Genomic DNA, 25,169 nt, shown 5'->3' on the forward strand with positions numbered 1-25,169 from the left:
TTTCCAGAGGAACCAAGACCAGAGTGGATCAGAAATCCCTTTGCTACTAATGTCAAAGAAATACCTCAGGGATCTGACTTGTGCTCAATAAGAGAAGCTGTCAGAAGTGAAAAAAAACAGTCACTTTTGAATTTTTGGATCCAAAGACAGAGAGAATACCCTTCCCTCTCCTTCAAGGCTGTGCAGGTTTTAATGCCTTTTACCTTTGTGAGAAAGGCTTCTCTGCTCTTACTGCATTAAAGACCAAGTAGTGCAAAAGAATGAATCCTGAGGCAGATATGCGTCTCAAGCTCACTGACATCATCCCTAACTTTGCACTTTTCTCATCTAAACAGACTCACCCCTCCCACTGAAACATAATTATAATTTGTGTGTAGAAGAGTAGATGGTTTGCTCTGGCTTTGCTCCCTTTAACTTTTGTAATGTTTGTATTTGTTGGCAAAGTAATAAATTCACAGAACAATAACAACAATAAAATAATGATACAAAATAATGCACTTTTTAATTTTATTAAGCCAGATGTGTTATTTTCTATGGTGGTGAGTAGGTGGTACTTGGAATAGCTAATTTTATCAAAGATGTTACTTGGTCTGAAAAGTTTGAGAACCACTGCACTAGACTATTCAAGAGACTATTCTCTTTTAGCATGTTGACTAGTCAAGCTCAGCCATAGTGACATTGAGCCAGTGTGAGCCAGTGTGAGCCAGTGTGAGTTATAAAGATTCCACACTGCACTCTAAATCAGGCCTCTGAGTGAATATCTAATCAGTGGCCTGTATTAGGTCATATTATCAAGAGACCAACAATTCATCCTAGAAAACAATTTGTGTTAGGGAGCCAAACATGGCCTTTTACACTGATTATCCTGTTCTAATCCCAAAGCCCATTTAGGACATTTGTTTGGGTGTGTGCTTAGGCATGTGTGTGTGGATGTCCTTCAGCAGCCTGGCATAGAGAGGCTTCTCTAAATGGCTGCACAGAAGGCAGGGACATGTGAGGGGTTAGGGACTCGGTGAGAGGAGCACATGTCCTCCTCCCTGGAGAAGCCTTAGTCCTTTCTTGCAGTTTGTCATTTCTGGGTCACTTTGGATGCAGGAATAGTCCCAATGCCGATGGGAAGGACGTTTGCATAAACTAGGTACACACCAACTCGGATGTGTGTTGGGGTTCCAAAGGGGAAAATACCATCACTAGTGCAGCTGCAACTGATCATTGTCAAGCAAGAGAAAAAACCATTGTGCCAGGACATAATGCACAATGGCAACCATGATTTTAGATCTTAATGAAGAAAACACCTTGAACGGTAATGGGAGCATCACGTATTGAGCAGAGATCATCTCCTTTGAGTCCAAAGCAACTAATTTCTTTGTGAATCCTGCTTTTAATCACCTCTGTGGATTGTGTTTCCTGTTAAATCTGGGAGGTGCAAAAACATGCTACCTTGTCAATGTTTGGTACCTAGTCATGTTAGTTAAAGTCCTCTGTCCTGAAACCGTAAAGTAATAGCTGTACCTTAAATCACTATGACCGACTGTCTTCTTTCAGAAATGTTGAACGTCTCCTCACCAGAGCAAGATCTACACATTTTTAAATAATGTTTTTTTAATCTGCTTATTGTGAGGCTTAAAAAAACCAACACTACTGTCAGAGTTGCTGTTACAGGAAATTAATCGACGCCTTCTGACCGATCAGATTTAAATGGCAGAGTGTTATAAATTGAGTTTATATATAGGCACAGTTTACAAGTTACAAGTTGTGACTACACAAATATTCAAGATTACAAAACCTGGGGTTCTGAAATGTTTTGCATTCAGAGAGCCGTTCCAGAGTAAAAGAATTTCCAAGGATCTCCATTTTGATCATAGCACCGATTTAATGCTATTTTAGCACAGATTTCATTTATTAAAGCCTTTAAAGCATTTTTATTCCTGAGCTAAGCCCATTCACCCACATGCAGATTTGAAACAATGACTATCATATTCACATAGCACTTTCTAGTTGTATTAAAATTGCAGGTAAATTTAACATTATGTTTTAGTTTAACCCCTTTCATTTCAAGTGACCAGCAAGGGTGTAAAAATTACTGAGAAATGCTATTTAAGTGGAAGTATAGATATTGTGTCAAAAGCATACTTGTAGGGCCAGGGGCGCAAATCCTCAAGGACGACACTGCAGTCTGGTGGCTTAGCCATCTTCAAACGCACATGGATAGCTATAGTGTTAACTCCATTAACACTTCTAACCACCTACCTTAGACACTGAAGTGAAATCTAATTTTCAGAAGAACTGGAATGTCTGGAATTAAACGCAGATGATGGTCTTGCTGTCGTTTGTGGTCTTATGTAATCTCTTAAATGACCAAGTTTATGATTTTGATTATTCAACCCCAAGACAGTCATCCCAGCACAAATGAGAAACATTTTGGTGTCCTGATCAATCACGTACTCATGTGCACATGTTGATAAATGCTAATCACATTGCTAAATCACATAAAATTTAGTGACACCCACAATACTCCATAAAAGAAAAGCTCACAGAGCTAAAAATGACAAAATAATGACTAAATATGGCAGTATGCCTCAGCCATTTCAGTGCATCAACGACACACTAACGTTTCCTCCTTTTACAGGGTGCCATTACTTCTGTTCTAATTAAATGTTCTTATTCGTCTTAATTTATGGATTTGTTTGGTTTCCTTAACTGCTGAGCTACCACTACTTATAAATTATCTTCCTCACCTGGTTTATGAGGGGAGGAAGTGGGTGTCCGGCGATGGCCAGTTTAACAGTTGTCTCCCAAATCTGTGTGTCTTTGCTCCCCTGAGCCGTCACCATGAACTGTATAGGCTCAGACAGGTTCATCACATCTTGCTCTGCATACAGAGATCCATCTGGACGAACGCTGAATTTGGGGTCACTACTCTCGAAGCTGATCCTCTCATTCAGATGACAAGCCTCGAACTTCACTAAACAGGAAAAATAAACAGATGGATGATGAATGAACAGGAATGATGACTACTTATGATTATTTCACTGAGACGTAAAAAGCAGATGGCCTTCTGAGTGAGAGAAAGCTGGAACTTCATTGCTACTAAAATACATTCAAAACAAAGTACGACAGCTTCGTCTGGATGGAAAAAAAATTGTCAGTGAGTCAGAATTTTGAAGAAGAGGAAAAAAAAAAGTTCCCTTTTACCAAATTACATCTTAAAACATAAATGAAACATCAGTTGTTTTCAGTGGTTATAACTCATCTGCTGACAGAAATCTTTATCGACCAACTCTGTGTGTGTGTATGTGTGTGTGTGTGTGTGTGTGAGAGAGAGAGAGAGAGAAGAAAGTGATAGAGAGAGCAGACAGTGTGATCCAGTCTCTGAGAACTGTCTTAACAAGGGCATCACCCTGTTCCCCAAACCAGATCTGTATCAAAAAATATATATGAAAACTCACATGACAGAGATGCCTTGCATACACGAATATTTATTGTGAGTCCAGTGCTAGCTACAAAAAGCACAAAAGACCACACACACACACACAAAAAAAAAACACTTCTGCGCTTTGACTGGAAAGTACACACTCCTGCAGTTTCTCCATTCACACTAGCATGATGTGCAGTGTTCTTGAATCTCATTCGAGTCATACGGCACATGAATCATGTGTGTGGATGTGAGATGGTGAGATTATTTTCTTGTCATCAACAGCAGATGGTCTTTTCATAAACACCTGAGGGAAAGTGTAAAAAAGAGAAATGTTCCAGTTCTAATAACTTGCCTATGTGTATAATTCTGTCATCAGTTCACTAATGTTAGTCTAAGTTGTTATTCCAATACAAACCTAAAAAAAAAACTTGCACATCCATAGAAGATGCTCTACAATTAGAAGTTCCTTTCGTCCATGTTGGACAGTAGGAAAACACTCAACTTCACAGGGAAATTTGTGTGTATTCAGTGGTGGGTTATGCACCTGCTTATTCCAATTTTTATGGGATCCCTGATCATATACTGCAAATAACCTGCATGTAGTTCACACCTCTGTGGTTGCCAAATTATTCTTGAATAGAAGTGTATTTAACAATATGGCTCACAATATCCACCCTCATATATATATATATATATATATATATATATATATATATATATATATATATATATATGTGTATATATATATATATATATATATATATATATATATATATAACAATAGAATGTACTGGATCAAGTGCTATTTTATAAGATGCTGAATAATGAAGGTGCATTGAGAGCCATATTGTTAAATTAAACCTAATGTGCAGTGATTAATCTGATAATTACACCTAGGACTATTGCCAGTATAATACAGTATACTTCAGCAATATTCTAGACTCCTATTAGATTTCAATGCTTGCTGTCTTCTCAATCATATATCATCAAATTAGTCTTTTTCATCTCTCAGGTTTAAATAGTCTCTTGCTTTTTTGTTACATTATTACATTTGACAACAAAGAAAAATGCTATTTCTTTCCTCAGGCCACATTTTCAATACCTGTTTTTTTTTTTCTTGATCTTAAAGCTAGGTGCTTGTGTTTAAAGGTGGTGGTCTAGACATTATTGAAAAACCCTGTCTCGTATTAGATGTATTTTATGGTCGGACAGTTACTTCATGCGCTCAACTTAATGAAGCCACTAAATTAGTCAGGTGCTGTTTGGGATTCTTCACAGTACTTACACTGCGAAAGCTGAAATTTTATACCCAGTTACTGCTCTTTATTCCTACTAGGGAGTAATTTGGTGTGTAGTCGCCATTATTTCTCACAGTACTTAGAATGCATAAATCATAATTTTATACCATATATAGTGCTCTATATGGTGGGTAAAGAACTTAATTTTATTATTTACAATTAGCATAAATTTCAGCGTGTCCTCTTGTGGTTACATCAAACTGTCAGACAGTGGTACTGGACTTAATACTGCTCCTGGCTCGAGCTGCCATCATTCAAGAAAGTCCAAGGTCAGAATTTTGATATTCAAATGTTGGTGTGCACAGTATTCAAAAGCAATAGATATGCAGATTAACTACAATATTTTTTCAATACAAGGACTCAAACAATGCTAAATATCTTCTTGCTTGTAATGGGCTTTGTTTTGTAAAGCGAAGAGCTAAACTTCATATAAAACCATCACACGCATCTGTCATGGGAAAATCAGCATAGATAGTGAAAAGAAAGGTACACATTTCCATCAAACAATTGAAAGCAATCAACGGTCCTGTAAATGAGGCTAATTTGCTTTAATGGAACAGAGCTAATTACAGCCAGTGAGGCTGCAGCATTTTCCCAGAGGAGAGCTAAGGGGACCTGGCTGAATGCACGAAAGTGTTTGTATGTGAAAAACACACAGTCACCCTGCCCTGGTCATTGCTGCTGTGCTATCATTGAGTGTTGGCATGGGAACAGAAGGATGTTCCCGGTGCAGAAGCATTTTATTCAGACTCACTTTTCTATTTGGCCACATAGACAAAATTTCTCTCTCTGAAGAACTGGTCTTACTGTATAGTTGAACATAAAATCTATACACATAACGGTTTAGTGTCATTACTTATGGTACAAATTTTTATGGTATTGATGATAAAACATTCACAAAGGAATAAAACATGACAGGGCACGCTATAGAAAAATAACCAATGACGAGGTGTACAAAGCCAAGAAGCAAAGTTACTGTTAACAAACCGAAGTTGATTACTGAAGACTTTCACATGTCAGAAAACAAAATGCTGTTACAAAGTGCTGATTCTGGAGACTCCTTCCAAAAAAAAAACAAAACAATGCAAATCTTCCATGCAAAAATAAACATCTACAAGCTTCACGGTATCAACAATAATATGTTCATGCTTGGTAAATATGAGCATGTTTTTCATTTGATTATTACTTTATGTGGAACATCTGCCATGCAAGTCCCTGTGAATGAGCTGTTACTATAGAACAAACTACAGCTAGCACTACTGTCGGAGCTGAACTGAACACCTTCTGACCTATCAGATCTGAGACTTCAGCACCACTGTGGTATAAAGAAAAAAAAAACCCTTAAACTGCATTTTACCACCCTTGCCTGGATCTGAGGTTGAAATAGACAAAAGCTTTCTGGACATTTCAAAGTCTGACAAGTTCTACTGTGCTGTGAGAGAGGTGCCAACTAGAAAGAGGAAGAGAGAACATGGCAGAAAGAACACAACTGGCAGCCACTCCATTCACACTCAGCTGGATGTGCTTTTGACTTCTAAATTCTTTTCTCCCTCTTTCTCTCCTGCCGTGCTTCTACCCTCACCTGCACGAGGAATTAAGGCGCAAGGAGGTTGCCAGTGATTTGTTTTCTCTGCAGGAGCTGAATGTCAGCGGACGGTTAGTTCAAAATCTCGCCCGTGTTATTTTTCTCTACATTCCAAGAGCCTCTTTGCTCTTTCTGCAACTGTGGATGAAGAGCTGTCTGAGCTGAATACACTTTAAAACTACAAAATAGATATAAAAAAGGATTTCATTTTGTTGTTAGGCAAGTTGAACGCTGAACCTCAGGTACTCTGTGACTCTATTTAGTAATGAGAGGAGCAACAAAATGTTCTACGTGGCAGGGTTATTGTGGCAGGCAGCATTGGTGCATCATAGCTCCAGGGTCTGGGGCTTGTCCCTGAAATCATGTGGACTTTCTCCTGATGTCCACATCTGTTTCTGCTGGATACTCTGGTTTACTCCCGCATCCCAAAAAGAAGCTTTTAGTTGCATTGGCTACTCTAAATAATCCTGTCTGTAAGTGTGAGTGCGTATGAAATGCTCTTTAATGAGTCAAATGTTATTTGTAGGGCTATAGGATTCAAGTCTGTTTTGGACTCAAGCCCGGTATCATGGTCTGATCTTGATTTTGAGTCAGTCTAGCTTTCATTTGACCAATTTTGACTTGGCTTCAACTCCCTTAAGACTTGGTCTTTGATTTCTCGGCTAGTCTTGGTCTTGGACTTCACGATGGCGGTCCTGCCTACAACCCTAGTTATTGCTTCCTAAAAATTGGTTCTACTTCTTACTATCTTCTTACTATCTTCTACTTCTTACTATCTACTTCTTACTAACAATGAAATGTTGCGGGGTTTCGCATTCAAACATTTTGGGTTTTTGCGTAATGTAGAAACCTTATCCAACCAAAGAACCCTCCAGGAACCCTTTACATAAGAGCAAATTATTTGAATGTTCTTGTCAGTGGACTCAGACTGTTGGGCCCTTTTTTTTACAAATTAAAATCTTAGGAATATACCCTGGACCGGATGCAAGTCCATTGTAAAATATAAATAAATAAAGGATATTAAATAGAAATAGGGCTAGTTTCTTGTATGTCATTGTTGTATGCCATTGTTGTCTCTTTCTAAAGCTGAACTCTAAAGCTCTCTACAGCTTTCTCTTGGCCCAAAGGCAAGGGCTGTTTATTTCCTTCTCACACAATGTTCCCCAAACCTGATTAAGCCTAACTAACATGGCACTACCATGCTGGAATACTTGGGCGGAGTTCTCAGATTTGGAATTGTTCTGCTTGATTTAACCTATACTCTGGTCAGAGCTCTCTTCAACCAGCTGACCAACACAGCTCAATGACGGAACTTAGGGAACTGTAATGCACATAGTGTTACACACACACACACACACACACTTGCCTCTCGTGTACCAGCCATTCCGATACTTATGGCAATAACCGTCATGCTCAGCAGAGCATAGAGTTTGGTGATGACGTTCTTCCTAGGCCACTGACTTGTGTTTAATCAGAGCATACACATGGAAATCTGTCCATTCATTCTTATCCCATCATTGCATTCCTTTCCTTCCCACTCATGGCTTAACATCTGACAATACCCTGATGGTTGCACAACAAGAATGTAATCCATTACAACTCCATCACAAATCAGCGACAGTGTGCTGGCATTGAATAAAGGTTTCGCTCTGTCCTACAACTGCATTTCAGAATGAGATCTTGGCCTGTGTTTAAAGGCTGCTGCTGGGTGGTGTGGAGGTTAAAAGAGGCTACCAACACAGACACTGCCAAGCTGTAGGATTCTGTGCCAAAGCTCCACACCAACACCACCCTCTGTTTGCTTTAATTCAATTTAAACACCTTTTCCTCACTAGTCTAAGAGGTTTGGGTAACATGAGAAAGGATGGGGGTTGGAACAGAGGACAATTTCTTTGCTTAAAAGGGTCTCTTTGATATTTCAGTAGATTTAAAGGGAATTCAGTCTTGTGTTTCATGGTATCATCTTCGTCACAAATGTTTCTACTAAAATTCCTTAGGAGAAATGTAATGAGACAGAATGAGATTTTTCTGAGACTGAAAGAGGCAAAACAGGGAGAATGATTTGTGGAAAAAAAACAAACCTTTTTCTGTCTATTGTTCACTGGTTAGTTTATTGAGCTGCACAGTAAAGGATACAGTGGGCACTGGCTCACCTAAACAGACAGGAGTTGAATTCTATGTGGTCTTTCGCTGTTGTAAATGATCTGCCACAAGGTTCAATGTATTCTGTGTTCTGAGGGGCTTTACTGTTCACCATGGTTGTAAAATTGAGTTACTGTAACCCTTCTGTAAGCTTCTGAACCAGTCTGGCCATTCACCCTTGACCTCCCTCATCAACAAGGTGTTTCCACCTGCAGAACTGCTGCTCATTGGATTTTTTTTTTCCCACCATTCTAGAGACTATTGTTTCTGAAATTCCCAGTAGATCCAGAGTTTCTGAAATACTCAAAACAGCACATCTTGCACCAATAACCATGCCACAGTTAAAGTTGAGTATCTGGGATCACATTTTTCCACATATTATGCACTGCCCTGCTGCCACCTGATTGGTTGATTGGATAACTACATCAGTGTGCAAGGGTACAGGTGTTCATATTAAAGTGACTGATCAGTTTACCTTTCCTGATTTACCTTTGTTAGATAAGGAAAAGTATCTAATAAAGTTAGACCCCTTTCGTCATGTTAATAAGCGATGATGCAACCAGAAAAAAGTTATTAAGAAAAGTACAACTTTTGCTTTTCATGATGAATCTTACTGCCTATTGCCTCCAAGGCTATCATATATATTTTTCTCATGCAAAAACCTCGAGGTCATCTGAATAATCTTGTTTATAAGGAGGAGATGAGCCGAGCCTAGAGGCTGTGTAAGCTGTTATCTTACAGGACAATGCAATAACTCCACGCCGCCTACAGCTACAACACCTCTGCTCGAGGATGTTTACGTGGAAAGCACATGACTGTAAATGGTGATGAGATGGGCTATAGGGATGTGTGTTCTTGTGTGTGTAAGAGATGTTTGAACAAGATTGCATCAGTTTTGTGTAAAATTCTGTTGTATTCTGCCATTTTGGAGAGGAAGTGGCCTATGTAACAGAGTCTACTTAGAACTACTGTGTATGAAACCGTTTAAAGCAGACATCTTGATACTCTTTTGGATAAATCACATGCAAATCACATGTAATTATGTGAGTAATATTTAATATTGTAATTTACATGTGAAAAATGCATTTCAACATTTTATGAGATGGTATGAAATTGCACCTGAACTCGTGTAAACACATGATGTGAATAAAACCACAAAGCCATGTAACAAATAAACATGTGAACATAAATAAGTGAAATAAAACACACATGAGAAAAAAAACTCACTTGAAAACAAATGAAATGTGTGTAAAACTCAGGTAAAAAAAAAGAAGGAATAATTTGTAAAACTTCACATTTGAAAAAGAAATGAATCGTGTAAAAATCACATGTGAAAAATAAATAAATCATTTGTTTAAAAAAACTAAAACGTAAAACTAATAAATTGTGTAAAAAAGTGAAAATGAATCATGTGAAAAGAATCATGCGAAAATAAATCAATTCTCTATAAAAATAATTAAATAAACCAAATAAATTGTGTTAAAAACATGACAATAATCATGTGAAAATCACATGTGGAAGTAAATGAATCATATGAAAAGAATCACAAGAAAAATATTTTTTATTTCCCAAATAAAACCACGTGTACAATTTTGTGTCTCTGAAAAGTATAATCCTTTCAAAAAAATGACACATCGAGACGACAGACGTTCAGACGTGGTGGGTATCTCAGCAGGAGGCAGGTTTGATGGTAAATAACTCCCTCCAGAGAATGCTTTTCAGAAGATAATCAACTGTTAATTTGTTTTCTTTCTCTTTATCTCCCTCTAACACTTCATCTTTCCACTCTTGTGCTGAAGCTGAAGAGGCAGCGCATCTGCTCTCTTTCCTACTATTATCTACGTTTCATTTTTATCTCTTGTTCCTTTTTTTTTTTTTGTTTTTTTTTTAAAGTCATAGAATTTTGTTTGGTGAAAATATAATTAACTGTTGACACAAACCTTATTCTGGAAAAGCTTGTCAGAGTTTCCACTTTAAATTACTTAATTGTAATTTTCTTGAAATTCATATCCTCTGACGCTACTTGCATAATTCGCATGTTGTGCAATCCAGACAAGCCGTTCCCGTTCCGGTTGTTTTGCGTGCTGCTGCACAAATGACCTCATTTTCTAGGCACCTGGACGTGTTGTGCTGCTGAATTGGAACAGTGCTCCTATTTTAGGGCTGTATTCAGAGTTTGCGACTGAAGTCCAAAAGTTGTGTTAGTATTTATGCAGGGAAATCTGTGTGTATTTTCTTGAGTAGAACAGTCGGAGACAGGGTTTTTCAATAGCGTTTAGACAACCGATTTTAAACACAACTTGCACAACAAGCCAAAAGAATAATCAGGGATAGAAAATGCAGACTGAAGAAAGAAATAATATTTTTAGGCTGTCAAATGTAATGTATTGTACCATAAAAGCAAGAGACATTTAAGAAAATGAAAGATAAAAGGAATAATACGATGATGAATGACTGAGAAGGGATGAAATGCTAATAAGAGTTTAGTATTTTGACAATATATTGCTGTGTGAATAGTCCCAGTTGTAATTATCGCAATAGCAATTTCATTTAAAATAATATGGCTTCCCCTCATTACTCAGCAGCTTGTAGAATAGCACTTGATCCAGCACATCCTATTATTTTGCATTTTATTTTATTTATATTGTGTGCTGACATTTAATTGTGTGCACAACTTAGAGAAGCCACAAGATCCTTAATGGAGGTCATGAAATCATAATGTGTGTATGGGATAGCATTTATTTTTTCCAACTCACAATTTGTTTTAATAATTAAATGAATTACGACATTTTAGTTTATTCAATGTGCTCTCTTCTAAAGAAGACGTGACAAAGGATCGAAGAATAAGCTGACCATGCTAGCTATGCTTATAAGTTAAATCACTTTAAGTTAATTCATCATTTTATTCATAAAGAAATCGGTCTGAATAACAATGTGTGCATCTTCTGTATAAAAGCCTCACTAAACGTGTAACTCAACTCTGAGTATGACCGGGAACAAGGAGTGTGTCTCAGCCATTTACTTCAAGCAAATCAAATGAACCCAGCAGCTTGATGACGTGGGACTCCATTGATTCAAACCTTCCACCTTGCATGCTCAACAATACAGAGCAGATTAGCTTCATCCTGAGGGCTTGATTTCAATCTTTCCTTGTGCTCCCAGGGAGCACCACACCATGTTATCACCAAAGTTTAAATGTGTACGTCATAGTGAAATTGGATTGGACCCAAATACATCTGAGGGGAGCCCTGAATTGACACCTGTATGCAAATAACGTTAATATGACAATTATCACTCATTTCAATCCACTGAGCATCCTCCTCCATGATGACAGCTATGCTCATTCTGTAGATCTGTAACATATCATTATCATTATAAGATATGATGATGATCATCATCATCATCATTATGTCACAGCTTCAATTTAACTATATGACTCAGCCTTGAGAGTCCAGTCATTCACTCGAGCTCTGTCCCCATTCACTCCAATCCAGAACATATATTCACTCCAATTCATACAGTTTGAATTTCCCAGCAGGCCCTCAGAGAACACAGGAGCAGGAGAGGGCCAGAATATCACTCTTTTGATATGGACGATTACCGGATGTTGATGGACAGATCATTCAAATAGAGAGCGTGATATGAGCTCATGTTTTAAATTATTCAGATACGATTCGATTACAGACCACAGAAAAGAAGACGCAGGAGGAGAGAGACAGAGAGATAGTAAGATTAGCTTTATACTCACAAACAGGGCTCATTGCAGTTGGAAATTGTACATTTCAGTAGAACTTTTTGTCATTGATTCATGACTCAGGCTTACAGCGTATGACACCTTTCTATTTACACGTTCTTATACATCACATGGTTTTTTTTTCGAAGACTTTAAAAGCACACATTGTAAGAGAGTTCCTCAAGGTTTCTTCCAATAGTTAAGGGTCCTTTGCTTCTTTTTCTCCTCTATTTCTCACAATTTGGTCATTTAGCAATCCACCAGCTAGCTCTTCCCTATCATACAACAGCTACGTTTTGAGGACGATGTATAATGTGCTTCCTCTGAGATACGTGAAGCTAGTCAACAGAAATTTTTGACCTGCTACTCATGCTACATCACAGGGCAACTGAACAGCCTTGAAAGAAAAACCTAATTTCCCTCTTCAGCATATGTGAACTCAAAGACACCCACTATTGACACTCTGATTCACAGGGAAGACAGTATAGTCATCCCTCCCACCTAGAGGGTATGGCCAATTTTGCATCATCAGGATTTGAACTCTTGCCCTCCCAACGATAGGCTGAATGCTTTTCTGCTGCGCCATTTGGGAACCTGGGTCCTTTGCTTCTTAAATGGAGTCACAAAATGAATGAAGAACATGCCTGAAGCTCCACCTTTTTCCTAGTTCCTTCCCATAAATTCCTATCTCTTCATTTTTATATTTGTGTGTCCCAGTCTGCATCCTACTATTTAACAACTCCCATACAAGACTCATCCGTGGGAGGCCTGGCTGTCTAGTGCAATGCAGAAGCCACCCAGATCTCCAACAAAAGTTCTCAGAGTTTCTCCACCCCCTTTACAGTTCCACAACACTCTCCATAGTCTGGCATGGTCTGAACTTGCAAAAGGGGTTCTAACTGGAACCCTCTATGAAATGAAACTCTCTGTATAGGTGTAAATGAAACCTTCAAGGGTTCCCCAAGAGGGACAACCTGAGGAGCCAATTAGGGCTCTAAATATAACACTTTTATATGACTGGTGCTTTGTTAATAGTCCTATCAGCCATTATCCTGGTCATGACAATTTTGAGTAAGCTAGTCCCAGTTGCTTGGAGAGCTTGTGGTTTCCCTATGCACAGTTAGAGATTTTCCCTACACAAGAACCTTGGATCTAAATGATCAGTTAATTATCAGTCCATTCACTTCTTAAAGCAAGGTTTCTCAAGGGCTCTTCATATAGTTAAAGGTTACCTTAATGGGTGTAATTTAAGATTTCCTTAATTTAAGATTTCCTTAAATGGATCAGATCTATTAGGAGTACACTCTTAGAAAAAGAGTTCCTCAAGGTTTTTTTTTTAATAGTTAAGGGAACTTTGTTTCCTTTGAAACAGAAACACTAGAGGTTTGATCCAAAAAAACAAGGATTCTTTTTACCTTCTGCCTTAAGTCTGAAAATCCAAACCCAATTATTCAAGCATTAAAGTCAGCACATATAAAATAATCAAGACCTCAAGAATAGACAACAAGGCTGTCTTATACATAGAAATATTAAACATTTATATACAGAAATATCAAAAAACATCTTTAGAATCTAAAGAGAACAAATCAATATTTCCTTAAAAAGAGCCGTGGCAGAGAAACGTTCAATATTAATGACGCACCTTGCAAAACTGACTACATAACTGTAGCCACATGATTATCTTTTGAGGCAGTGACAGTGTGGTTCTTTTCAGGAATATCTATTAATATAAAACCTATTTCATGCACAACAGCTTTTTCTACCATCTCCTCTTTAGAGTGTTTGATCTGCCTTCCTGAACCATGAAGACGTTTCGCTCAATCAAGTAGAAAAGATCTGAGGGCTAATTTGAAGGGAATCTAGATGAGGCCTTCTTCTTAAATTCATTGTGTGTCAAAAATGAAGATGAAACCTGGAGTTAAGGGGGAAATAGATACATAAACCAAAGAAAAAATTATTAGCGATTAAAATGTACAGCCTTTTAGCACATAGGGGATTTGGCAAAAAGGACCAGCTAGTTTTGGGTTTTTATAAGACTGAGTTGGGATTTTGAGCTTCCATGGCATCCAGCATGCACACGTAAAGCCCCACACACAACCCTATCGAAATAATAATCTTCAATACCATGTGGTGTCAGCAGCTGCCACGTTCTTTCCTTTGGGAGGTTCATTGTTGTCCCACAGAATAAAAACACAAAAAGTGAGGCATCTCCACTCACAGCTAGCCTGTTATCATTTTCAGCTTTGCAACTGACTGTGAAACAAAGACTCAGAAAGGTCAAACGTCCATGTCTGTGTGGGCAGCACATGCTCGCCTCCTTCTCTTTACCTCCGTTTTCTTTGTTCTCTTTTATTTGCTCATCGATCAAAAAAAACAAAACTCAGGAAGAATGTACTTGCTCCTGCCATACAGATCAGTTTCTCTAATCATTAGAAGAAAAAGAAAACAGCCTATAAAATGGTTATTCAAGAGGTAATGAAGAGGTCTTAAAAGAGCATCTGACGTATATCCTGGACTAAGTCAGACAAAAATCTGCAATATTGAGCCAATTTCTAGGCATCTTCATGTGTTATCTAATGGTATATAAAATTTCAGCCCACTAAGAAATGTTTGAAGAGGAATTCCACAACATACAGTGGATATAGTCTAAGTGGATAAGTTTACACACCCCTGTGAAAATTGCAGGTTTTTGTGATGTGAAAAATTAAACCAAGAACAAATCATGTCAGACCTTTTTCCAATTTAATGTGCCATTTAATTGTTGGTACCAACCAACAAAATTCAACTGAAAAACAAATAAGAAAAGAAACATTTTAAGCAAAAAATAGAAGAAAAAAACTTTGTTAAAGCACCTTTTGCTTGTAATACAGCACTCAGTCTTTTTTGGGTAAGCGTCTACCAACTTAGCACATATTGATTTGGCAAATTTATTCCACTCTTGAAAAATCCTCCAAATCTATCAAATTACAAGGGGATCTCCTGTGCACAGCCCTCTTCACGTCATTCCACAGGTTTTGTTAGGATCTAGATCTGGGCTTTGACTGGACTGTTCCAAAACTTTGAATGGCTTCTTCTGAAGCCATTCCTTTGTTGACTGGATTTGTGCTTTATTGCGCTGGAACGTGAAATTTTTCATCATCTTCAGCTGTCTAACAGAGGTGTGCAGGTTTTGTGCCAAATTATACTGGTATTTGGAGCTATCCATGATTCCATCTTGACTAGAGCCCTAGTCCCAGCTGAAGCTAACCAGCCCATTAGTATGATGCTGCCATCACCATGCTTCACCATTAGTATGGTGCTCTTTGGGTGATAAGCAGTCTTGTTTTTGTGCCAAACATTTTTTTTTAGAATTATGCCCCAAAAAAAGCTGCCTTGGGCTTTGGACAAAATTATAGGCGGGAGTGGATGTTTTTTTTTTTCTTCCCCTGTGAGAAACGGCATCCATCTAGCCGCCTTACCCATAGCCCAGATATGTGAAGAACAAGAGAGAGTGTTGTCATATGCAGGGACTGCTAAATGGAGAAACATGGCATTTTAGGCATCTGTATGTAATCCCAGTAACCCACTCTTCAATGTCATCCTAGCATGCATCGGTGTGCACATCTTGCTAAATCTTGCTGAAACTTTCTTAGTGCATTCAGCTACCATGAAGTGGGAAAATCCATTAGCCATGATTGCTGCACTGCCAGTGGAGCCATTAGAGTGAGCTAAGTGAAATCCTGTTTGGATTAGATTGACATTTGCTAAGGTCGTAGAAACTAAAAAAGGCAACGAAATACCAGATACACTTAATGCCTTTTATAAGCATATCTAATATCTCTTTTAATCTCTGAATTACAGTGTAAAATATTGTATGGTTAAAATTATCTTGTAAATTTACATAACCTGTTATCAGCCGAGTTGGCTGGTAATTACTGTAATGAATATTTCCTTTATTTACTATTTGGAGTTACTATTAACACTCCAATGTTAATTATTTGCCAATAACAGCATATCCCAAAGGGTTTTATTCTTCTTAATACCACAGGAATTAGCCAACAATTAAATCTTTTTTAATTTAATTAAAGAATGAGATAATGTACTTTTTATTCATTTATATTTACCTTTAACATTGTGGAATGTTCATGAAATCAGTTAGGTCATATCACTTAAGTTAACAGCTATAAACAATCGTTCCCTCACCAGCCTCTCTTATTTTCTATATATTTAAATTAATAAGACAAAAAATGCAGCTTGTCTTGTTATCAGGAAACTTTCCCATGTTAAAAAACGTACTGTACCGTTATAGCTTTACCTCTGACTGTTGCCCAACACTGACACTGGAGACTCCTTCCAAACTGGTATGTAAATAAAATATAAACAATTATGCATGTTTTTTCTTTTTATTTGGAGCATCCACCATACAAGTCCCTGGAGACTGTTAATATAGAAATGATAACACATTAGAAGGAGTGCATTAATATAAAAAATTACATTTGGAACGAGCTGCAGTCCGAGCTGCAGTTATAGAAAATTAATCAACCTTCTAACCAATCAGACAAGTTTAAATTATCATACTAGTTTGAACCCAGTATTTTTGCAGAAATTAGAGAAATTCTTTACCCTGCACATTTAAACACTTTGTAAGAATCTGATTCAAACACTTTATCATCAAAGCAGAAGCTAAAATCCTCTCTGTCTTTTCCTATCTAAAATCCCATCTAATAATTTCGGCTCATTTTAAGCACATGGCCTTGTGGCAGTATGGATTATAACAGTCTTCATGGTTACACAGTGGGAGCCCATTTTCAACTGCGCTATAATTTATCTTCAAAATCCTCGCAATTACTAAAGGGTATTTCACACAAATGTCAAGATGCCTGTCAGCAAAGGCACAAGTGACATTTTGTTGTGTATTTAAGACTACAACTTCTTCATTTATAATGCAAGAACTAATCAATGATCTTTTTAGACACACGGGGGAGAAAGAATGATTAAATCCATTATTCTTTGACTTTACTGAATAAAGAAACAATAGATCCAACGTTGATCTCCCACTTTATGCCTGACAGGCATGCAGAAGTAAGAGAAAAGGAGAGAGAGAGAGAGAGAGAGAAAGAGAGAGAGAAAGAGAGCTATTCAATGCAATTTAGTCCAGCTCCATTTTGCCAGGGGTACAGTCAGGAAAAAAAAGAGCTGTTGTAAGGAAATCACAAGAAACAGACTGATGCACACAGCCTAAATATTAATGTGGGAATTCATTTTTAATTTGAATCCCCATCACAATGAATATATCCAAAAAGAAACCAACCCACAAAACGTTTTTCTTTTTAAATCCTGTAATGTTAATTCACAGTAATTTACAGTCGTAACTGCTGGGTTTGAATTGCTGCGAGTTTTCAAATGCATGGTGTATTCCAGCTGAGGTACGTCTTAATGTCAACATGTCCAAAAGAAGTACAGACAAAAACTCACCCCAGATTTCTGATTTGGCTTAACACAGAGCTGTAGGCATCAAATTCATTCCTGCTTAACAAGGAAAAACAACACGCAGCTAATGGTAGCAAGCTAACCTGATAACAGTGAAACGACAAGAGAGTTTGCTCATTCATCTGGCACTCAGACAGTCACACTGTGCACAATAAAGTTTTTATTTTCATAGAGCCATATTCATATTCAGCTGGTGACCTAAAAGTTGCCCCAAGAATTATGCAGGGAAACTTACTCATATCTAGAGTCAGGTTATGCAGCTGCTTAAGTCGATTTTCTGGGTTTCACCATTTAGATTATGAAACTCACCTGCAATTAGTTCAGACTACTGAAGCTGATAGATTTTTCATGAGTAGAAACTTCTGAGATGGGGTTTTCCCACTTGCTTTTAAGCCCAACAAAAATCAGGGATATAAAATGTGGACTGAAGAAGGAAACAGCATTTTATTTTATTTGCTGTAATAAATGTAATACGATAAAACAATTTTTAATGGATATGATGACATGTAAATGAGAAAACTGCAAGCATCGAAACAGACATCTGACAGAACAATATGGCTTCCACCCTCATTATTTTTAAGTAACATATAAAATAGCACTATTAAATCCTCACTGCACGCTTAATTCAACTCTGAATACAGCCGTTACTGAAGATGAAAGCATTCTTTAACAGATAACTTGACGTCAACCAATCAAAATGCTCGCAGGACAAAGCGCATTGTTTTACTATAACTGGTTTTTGTAACATAGTATTTATATCTGATATGTATTTTATGTGGCAAGTTTAGGTTTTAGTTTGATACAGCTTGCCTGAAGGAAAAACTAGCCTAGTATTTATATTCTCCTAACAGGAAGTAGGCTTATTCGACTCAAATGAAGGTTGTTACTTCTCAGACACTGGGAAAAGGTACTGTAAATAACATCCAGAAATAAACATGACAGTAACATCAGGAGAGTGAGGTGGTGATCCTACCAGACACAGTGGACATGATGGAACTGTGTTCCTGGACATAATTCTGTGTCTATATATTCATTTATATATTATTGAAAAAGCAGGGCCCCAGGAAGGAACCTGTTTTACTTGAAAGGAGACAAGAAGGAAAAGTCATTTTAACTTCTACCATTCATTTAATCAAATTATTATTATTATTATTATTATTATTATTATTATTATTAGTTTGCTTCAAACAACGAGAAAATTTCCAACTGTACAGCTTAAAAATAAATTACTCTTTAAGCAACACTAATTCACTGCAACCACTATTTATGCAAATTTATGTGCAGGATCCATTTGTTGTCATGAGTTACACTAATCTCAAAGCTAATGGCATTTTAATGTGCCTTTCAATCACATACACACTCCAAAATTAAGATGAGCAGAATGTGTTCTTGTGTAAGAGTAAAGCTGAGCCTCCTAAGTGACAACAGTTCAGACCAAGACTTAACTGTGACATAATTTATATGTTTAGGTTTGTGAAAATGTCAATATGTTATGCTTGTCAGACTTGATTATGTAAATTCACAATTCAGGTTAATATTTCACTGATGGCTTTTTGCTTTTATTACTTGTTCATTACGTTAGCCTTCATTAGCCAGCATAAAATATACTCCTGAGCAAAAAAACTGGGCCAAGCCCAAAATGGCAAAAAAAAAACCCCAAAAAAAAAACCCCAAACAAAAAAACTACTTTTAATGGTCTTAACAAAAAGTCATTGGTAAAGAAATTAGCAAGAATCAAACAAATAGATAAAGGAAATTATTAGGGGATGACTTTTCCCTTTTATTTCTTTATTTAAGCCTTGTGGCCCTTGATGGGCTGCGTCAGGTGGCACATAACCAAATAATGACTAAACTTTTAAGAAAAAGTAAACATCCCAGAAGATATTTTTGAAAAATTTTCTACACCCAGACATGTGGTAGTTTATATTTTACCTCAAACATTTTAACCATTATCATGATTTTACCTTTGCATACAAGAAGACTATACAAGTGAATTTCCCTGTTTCTAGCTAAACAGTTCACTGCAGCAAAATAAACCAGCAAATGGTGGCACAGGAGCTCTCAGGAGTGCATCTGTTTCATTTATTTAATTCATTCATTCAGACTAAATTTTCTGACCAATGATTTGTTGTTAAGACCATTAAAAGCTTCATATCTGCCATTTTGGGCAAATTTTGCCATTTTGATTTAAATAACCAAAACAGGAATATTAACTTTCAGCCAAACAGAAGGAGTGACGTTGCCTATTCGTTATATAATTTGATTAGTTTAACAGACTAATGTGATTTTTTCCCCCCATTTTATTATGATTTAACTGATTTCTGATCATTTCCAAAACTATTCATTGCTTATTTTAATGTCAATGTATATTGTTTACAAAAAGCTGTTTTTTATGTACCAAAATATTAGGTATTAGTTTAATATTAGGTTAGTAATATACATTTTTATAATATATAAGCCTGTGCTTAAATAAATTGAAGGAATATGATATGAAGTGCTTGAATGGTATGTGTAACTAAAAACATCTCTAATTACTAAAATGTTTAAAAATAGATCTACTGCGCCTTTGAATGAAACTTTTCATATGCCAGCATGCCAAATTTCACACACACACACAAATTACATATGCATGCACATACCCATATACACAGTCCTATGCATGAGTGATTATCAGTTCAGTTCACTCTCGCTCTCTCTCTCTCGCTCTCACTCACACACACACAAACAAACACAATCACACGCAAACACAATCTGCCCACACACACGGCTCCCTGTGAGAGAGAATCTCAATGGATCTCTTAATGGTTAGAGTCATTAGCACTCTATGCTGCACACCACGGAACATACGGCATATGCTCTTCATATCCCACGTCCCACACTGTTTCTCTTTCCCTCTCTCACTCACACACACACTGATAAACTGGAGGCCATCCAAAGTGTCCATGCAAATCGGCCCACTGCATGCTAAGACCATGCTGTATGTGTATATTTTACATTGTGAACGTCCCCAAAAGCCTGCTTCGCGTCTCATTGTTTATATGTACCTATCCTCAGATTCCTGTTCTTGGTTGATAGGAGTGGAACCCAATGTGGTCTTCTGCTGTTGTGGTTCAATCCACCTCAGGGTTCAGTGTGTTGTGTGCCCCGAGATGCTTTTCTGCTCATGACAGTTATAAAGAGTGGTTATTTGAGTTACTGTAGCCTTCCTGTTAGCTTGATGTTGCTCACTGTTGCTCACTGGATGGTTTTTTTTTGGTTGTTGCTGTTTGCACCATTCTGTGTAAACTCTAGAGACTGTTTTGCGTGAAAATCCCAGGAGATCAGCAGTTTCTGAAATACTCAAACCAGCCCGTGTGTCCCCCACAAACATGCCATGGTCACAGAGATCTCTTTTCTTCTCCATTCTGATGTTTGATGTAAAAAAAATTAAATGAAGCTCCTGACCCGTATTGGCACGATTTTATGTCTCATGCTGTCGCTACATGATTGTGTGGCTGGATAATTACACGAATAAGCCGGGGCAGAAGTATTCCTATAACGTGTAAATTGTGTGCGTGCTGTAGATTGTGTGTTTTCTCTCCCTGTATGACTGTGTGCATGTGTGTATAAAGAACCATTACCGTTCCCTCCCCTAGTGTGTTAAGGCGCAGCGCTCTGGTTATTTCTGATTAATTGTATCATGTGTGTGTAATGAAGCTCTCTGGAGATGTGTACAGCTTGCTGGGATCTCTGTACATAACCCAGAGGTCTGCTCTCTCTCGCTTTCAGTGTCATTACCTAAGCCATTAGCATCACTAATCGCAATCATACTCCAACCATAGGGAAGTATTACGATGGAAAATGTCAAGTCGTGCTACCATAAGTGAGGACAAGATTATGTTGTGGAAGGATGACACATCTGCTGTGATGTAAAGGTCACTAAAGCGAAGCTGTTAATGTATCTCATATACACCTATTTCACCGGATACATCCCTACAGTGTTTCTTTTATATTTCAGTCTGTGTCTCTAGGGACTGGGTGGATGAATTGCAAATTACTGCTGTGGGTCTCACAGGGCAATGCTACTTATATGCAAGAGCCGTTGGCTTTCATCAGCTACTCTCAGGTTAAAAAAACAGGGAGTGTGACTGCAGGCTGATTTTAGGAAAGAGGCAACAAGACTGAGATACGAAGACTACAGTGTGTGGTATAATATGTATTTATGAAGAGTAATGGAAGCAATATTGTCAGAAATGGGCATGTAGATGCTAACTGCAGCACAGGATTTAGCTAAACAGACATGGTATTTCACTCATGGTTGAGTGAATGTATGGGGAAAAGGGAAAAAAAGGATGTGCATCAAGGTGTTTTCTATCATTGGTGCTTTGAAACCACTTTAGGGATCTCATGGTGTTAACATGTTACCAAGAACAAGATCAAGAAAATGTTTAGTGTTGACAAACAGCAACGGGTGGACCAGGAGCCAGTAAATGGAGTGCCAAGGAATGAGAAAAGAAAATATGATGTGGAATATACAAGAATACAAAACAGAAATGGGCATCATTTGGAGGAAAGACCTATTGAGACTCTATACTACGGTATTCCTTTGTGAGATGCTGTGTAACATAGGAGTAGAGTGAGGATCCAGAGACTTATTACAGATTTCAGCAAACAAGGTGAACAAGGCAGGCAAATGGTCAAAAACACGATCGGTAAAATACAACAAGGCCAGAGGGTAAGCCAAAGAGACATCCAAAATATGCAGCAAGGGTTCAGTACATGACAAATACGTCAGTAATAACAAAACTCAGAACTTACGAAGATATAGGAATTGGCAAGACTTCGCAATGAACAATACGCTATAAACTACTTAAATTCTCTTGAATCACTAAGTGACCGGGATGTGATAATTAGAGGCTGTGCTAGTATTCAGGTGAGTGCGACCTCTGCTGGCAGGGAGGAGAGGTGTCCTGAGATCATGTTACACATTGTTATATCTCTTTGTTTAGTCCTTAGTTGATGTGGTGCTCAAAAAATGTAAAGGTGACTCTTGTCTTACCCGTTATTTATTTGCTTTCCCTACAACCTTGTTTCAGGATGGGGAATGTAAACATGAAGGTCAATTCCAGAAATAAATCTTTTCAAGAAAGTGGAACCCCCAGTCACATCAAGAGTGCACCAGTGTCCTCTCTGGAATGATCCGGAACCAAGATATGAAATAGATCCATTAGTATTTTGCATATCTAATGTATGAATATAGAGAATGTATTGAATTTATCAGGCATGTCCCATTGGATGGAGACCCCGGGGCAGACCCAGGACCTACTGGAGAGATTACACCCCACAGTTAGCTTGGGAATGTCTGGGGATCCCCCAGGAGTAGCTGGAATGTGTGTCTGGTTATAGAGAAGTCTGGGCTGACCTTTTCATCCACCGTGACTCCCCTCAGGAAAATTAATTAATACTTGTTGCAGTCAGATTGTAGTACGGTATGCACTGGGATTGCTTTCTGTAGAATTTGAATATTCCTTACACTTTCAAACAAAATAAACTAACCTAAGCATTTAGATTTAATTTCCCTCGATCCTCATCAGATGTCTAAGGTTTCACCTATCATCACAAGGTACTCACTCACAAACACAACATGACGCTTATTGCTTTCAGGCTTGTTCAGCTGTCCTATGCTGTTGTGCGATCAGCAGTTTAAAAAAAACGATGCAGGGTTGACTTCACATGTCTTGTAGGAAGCATTTGTTAGACCTCAGCCTCCATGACTGGTAGCTGCCGTGCCATATGGTCTCAGAAAACAAAGCTTAAATCTACAACCCACTTTGGGGTAACTCTTTTACACCCTAAACCAGAGGAATTTCCCTATTAGATAGGGTTAACCACGTCAGGAAGCAAAGACCCTGACGAATCCTTCTTAAGAGGAAGAAAATAATAAACAATGGAGAGGGAACTGGCAATGCATTATATCATGAGGTCTTATTGATGGTATAATATGAATAGCTATTACATACATTTTAATGATGCCAGTCTATAATGCTCTACTAGGTTCATTTCATGTGTGTGCTTGTTTCCACAAAAGTCCAAAATCAGATTATCTACCAGATAATGGTGTGGATGCCAGAAACAAAACCATATATTTTATATCTTTTTATCTGTGAAAGACAGGCAGGGATTAGCCCTGGTAGCCCATTTACACCAGCCAAAAAAATAGCAGTAATACAAATTTTGCAGAATCTGTTATGACCATTTCATATTTTGGAGGAGTATGAACAGACAATATAAACATGGATGTGGAAATTGAGGTACTTTTTGTCTGCACATAAAAGATATTGAAGCAGAGGATAAAACCATCCTTCTTTAAGTCAAAAGGAACCCAATTTCCATCTCCTATTTTTTTTAAGAATAGTAATTTTTTTACTATGGTAACAACTTAAATGCCTAAATCATAATGGCAATAAACTGTAGGATTTGTAATATTCAATAATCACGTTGAGAAAAAAAATCTAGGATGTGTATGTGAATAGATTGTTCAAGCTTACAGTGCTGACATAACGTGATGTGAATATTCAATGTGGAAAGACTAATTGATTAACATGGCAGATAATTAGTTATGGCTGAATGCACTGCTGACGTGCAACATTTTCTACAAGCTTGAAATGATAGTGGGACCTTGGAAAAAGTGCATGCAGGTTCCCACTGTGCACTCACGCTCCCAGGCAGGTGGCTACATTGCCAAAATCATTACTGCATCATGGCTAAGTGGGTGCATTATCTATTTTTAAAATTGTATTACGGTGATCAAAGGCTGCGCAGACCCTGATGCAGCTAGGTGACAGGTGTGTTTGCACTGTCAGGTTTGTTGACGGTGGAGTGGCTGGCTGCTTTTTGTCCCAGGGCGCCCTCATGTGTGTGATACCTTCTGGCTCTCCCTTTTAGTTATGCTGTCATAGCTAGTCTTGCTGGAGTCCCTGCTTGAACTCTGCACACACTGTACATTGTACTTAATCATTATGTGACAATTAGCATACCTAATAATCTCTGTTTCTCCCTCTCTCTGTCGAGCTACACATGCTACTCCTTAGATACCAGTGAGCCTGACTCCTTCTGCTCTCCGGACCTGCCTGATCCATCCTGATGCCCTACTTCTGGTTGGAGTTCTCGTCACTTGGAAACTACATGCAGCTGCTGAGGATGGCCTCACACGGACAGCCTCAACTTACATGAGATTACTGTGGATGATACCAATTAAATACCATGAAGATGGCTGTGGACTGCAGTTGATACAAACAGTTTTGCTATGATAACTTAGGACTACAATTGCTATGACAGCTTTAGGACTGTAATTGCCACAAACAGTTTTGTACTCCATCAGTGAATTGCACTTTTTGACCATGTAGTACACAATTGTAGAAGGGAATTGTTTATATTTGCACTATTCTTTGTCACCCAGATGAGGATGGGTTCCCTTTTGAGTCTGGTTCTTCTCAAGGTTTCTTCCTCATATCGTCTCAGGAAGTTGTTCCTTGCCACAGTCAC

General features: G+C 37.9%; 1 protein-coding gene across 3 annotated transcripts in view; it reads right to left on the reverse strand.

Moving 5' to 3' along the window:
- Positions 1-25,169, reverse strand: part of cdh4 (cadherin 4, type 1, R-cadherin (retinal)) — a 397,112-nt gene that overhangs the window by 70,507 nt on the left and 301,436 nt on the right. For all 3 annotated transcript variants that reach the window (XM_026935538.3, XM_026935539.3, XM_053227230.1), the window contains one exon: positions 2,739-2,965. In XM_026935538.3, coding sequence (XP_026791339.3) covers positions 2,739-2,965 — 227 coding nt within the window. The remainder of the gene's footprint in view (positions 1-2,738; positions 2,966-25,169) is intronic.

This window comes from Pangasianodon hypophthalmus, chromosome 20 (assembly GCF_027358585.1).
Source record: "Pangasianodon hypophthalmus isolate fPanHyp1 chromosome 20, fPanHyp1.pri, whole genome shotgun sequence".
In the NCBI taxonomy this organism is placed as follows: Eukaryota; Metazoa; Chordata; class Actinopteri; order Siluriformes; family Pangasiidae; genus Pangasianodon; species Pangasianodon hypophthalmus.